We start from the raw sequence: 3,129 nt of genomic DNA on the forward strand, positions 1-3,129 counted from the left end.
GCCAAAAGTTGCATTCTTGAATTCCCACGTGCTTCCTGCTTCCTCCTCAATCCTGCCTTTCCCTTCTTGAAATTTGTTTATTTTTAGCAAGTACTGATTAAGTAGATTATTTACAAGCTAAAAAAGAACAAGGGCTAAACAAGAAATTCCAAACCACATAAAATACATTAAAATTGCTTTATATAATATTAGAGAAATAAAAAACCAAAAACATTTGTTAATACGTGCATCATAAAAATACTTTATTATTATTATTTTAATGATAATTTATCATCGAATCAAGGTTAAAAAGGAAAAAAATAATATTGATTAATATGGTCGGTTGAAAAAGAGTTGTGGTTCACACCTATATAAAAAGTAAGTAAGTAACCCTAAGGCCAAACCACCCATCGATTTTTTTCTCTCGCAACGGTGAAGCCAAACCCCAAGCTCTATAATACACAGCCATGGACCACGACGTCACATCTTTGGAGTGCCTGATGAAATTGGATTCCCATTCAGAGGTGCTCGATAAGGATGGCGGCCGAAAGGACCTTTTCTCGCCAGTTATGGTTCCCTCCAACTGCAATACGCCAATAATCGGTATGCTTTTTCTTTTTCTTTTAATTCAAGGATGACCAAGGTCCAAGACTATCTGCAATTGAATTACTTGGGATTTGAATTTTACGCCTCAGCTTTTGTGTATGAAAAATTACCCTTTTTTTACCTTACATCCTAGCGTTCCTGGTATGCTTTATTTTTGTTTCTGGAGTTGGTAAGGAAGATTATCTGGAATTGCTTGGGTTTCGTGTGGTTTACTTTTGTTTGGTGTAATTAGAGGATATATATTATCCAACAATTTTGATTCAACTTCCAACCAATATTATTTTGGTGTGTGCATGATGGATACCCAATATCTAATAATATAGTTATTTATTGATGGGATCATAGATGCCATTCCTTCCAACTTCTTTGGCATCATCACCCTTTTTTTTTTTTGGGTATTTAACAGTATAATTTTATGCAAACAGATAACAAAGTTGAAGAACCAAAGACTACAATATTGGATGAAGACCTTGAGACTTATTTTTCTCTGCACTGGGGCCCTCCTAGTCCTACTCGTACTGGTATGTATATATTGTGTAAATACAATAGATAGTTTAAAGTACAAGTTAGAGATGAATTTCTCAAACATATTACTAGGTTGTCATGGGGAATCAAGGCCCTTTATACAATAGACTAGATCTCGTTGGCCTATCAATTTTAGAGACAAAAAGAAGGAAAAGAAAAAAGATTGGATGGCCTCCTCTTTCCAAGTCCTGTTGGCATGCTTTTTTATTTAGAGACAAGAAGGAAAAAAACTGCATTGCAGCTTCTCTATTTTATGACAAAATATTTATGTATTTTTTGTTATTCTATTTCATGTTGAAAATAACTTTGACACCATCACCCATTCGTTTTCTATTTTTTAGTTTTTTTTTATTTAACAATATAATTGCATGCAAACAGGTAGCAAATATGAAGAACCAAAGATTGAAGAGCTAATGGATGAAGAACTAGAGACTGAAGAACTAATGGACGAAATTGGTATGCTTTTGACTTAAAATATATATATATATATATACACACACACACACAAGAGAGTCTAAACTATAAGGGAGAGGTGAATTTCTAACACACACTATCATGATCCCATGGGGGTTCGAATCTACAAGTCAATGTAGCTTCTTGTAGTTTACAGTAGGTTAGACCCTGTTTGATTTTAGAGAGAAAAAGAAGAAGAAAAAAAAAATTAGATAGCCTCCCTCCTCCTTGCTAATTCTATTAGTATGCTTTTGATTTTAGAGACAAAAAAGGAAAAAAGTCTGCAACTTCTATATTTACATATATTCATCTGCGGCTTCTCTTATAACATATAATCTATGTATTTGTTATTATTCTATGTCATGTGCTCACAATACTGATTTTTGGGTTTTATCATCTTCATTCATTGTCTTTAAAAAAAAAAAATAACAAATGATTATTTTTATTACTTTTATTGTATTTAACAATGAATCTACAAATTGTACACAGGTGAATGTAAGTATTGTTTAAAAGTGGGTAAACACTATACGGTACTATGCCCTTATAGGTATCATCTCCCAAAGAATGCAACTCTCGGCAGAGGTGTTGAGGTAACTTGTAAGATTTGCGGATGCCTCTTTAGAGACTCCTGTTGTGCCAGTTGTGGCCTAAGCGAAGGACAAGCAATTCTCAAGGATTGTTCAATCTGTGGGAAGCAAGGTGAACACTGGCCTTCTACTTGCCCGAGCCGCGAGGGGAGACATATTCCTTCTGCTTTTACTTGCGACGATTATACTGGTTATTTTTCTGTCAACATTTGTCCTTAGAAATAGTAGAGAATGAAGAGTTAATGGTACCTTGGAGTTAAAGTAAAAGGTTGAATTTTATTAAATGTTAATTACAATTTAACAAATAATTAGAATTTTTATTTTTATTTTAAATATTATTAAATAACTGTGATATTCGTGGACAAATGCAGAGTAACACAGTTCAGAAAAAAAAATCTCATGCAATATCTAATTCGACTTCTTCTACATGTGGCCCAATATCTCTATGGTTAGAGAGATGGGATTGCATACAATAAAAGAAAAAGAGAAAGGAGTGTTCAACAAATGAATTGCAATTTGCAGCACATTGCCTATTATATTCTTATGCTTTATTTTTAATTAAAAGACTTGGTAAACAACCAGGCACATGAATGACCGTTGTTATGTGCACCATCATCATGGCAGTGTCATGCATATGATATGAGGGCCAAGTGATGCTTCGACAACCTCTGGAAGAACAGTATAATTGCCAGCAATGTAATAGATGCGAAAGCATGTTTACGGTCATTCTAATCTTACAACTTTACAATTGCTCCTCCTCAATGCAATCGAACCGTCAATACTTGGATAACCCTTTAGGGGAAGGGAGAGATCACTGAAGCTAGCCATCACAAGCCAAAGGAAGGTAAACAGCACCCATCATCGAACTTGAATTTGCTGCTTGCCTTTCTGATCTGCTTGACATGATTGAAACCCATTGATGAGACCGGCCATAGCCTCTGCTCAACTCATTGATAAATATTCCCCATGAAAGACGGGA

At 34.6% G+C, this 3,129-nt stretch overlaps 1 protein-coding gene across 1 annotated transcript; it reads left to right on the top strand.

Moving 5' to 3' along the window:
• Positions 1–396: 396 nt before the first annotated feature.
• LOC103343943 (uncharacterized) lies at positions 397–2,496 on the top strand. Its single transcript, XM_008247572.3, has 4 exons — positions 397–582; positions 1,011–1,106; positions 1,489–1,566; positions 2,053–2,496. Exons 1-4 carry the CDS (start codon positions 447–449, stop codon positions 2,367–2,369), a joined length of 627 nt encoding a protein of 208 aa, XP_008245794.2. The 5' UTR covers positions 397–446; the 3' UTR covers positions 2,370–2,496.
• The last annotated feature ends 633 nt before the right edge of the window (positions 2,497–3,129 follow it).

This window comes from Prunus mume, linkage group LG2 (genome assembly GCF_029339155.1).
Source record: "Prunus mume cultivar Tortuosa linkage group LG2, ASM2933915v1, whole genome shotgun sequence".
NCBI classification, from domain to species: domain Eukaryota; kingdom Viridiplantae; phylum Streptophyta; class Magnoliopsida; order Rosales; family Rosaceae; genus Prunus; species Prunus mume.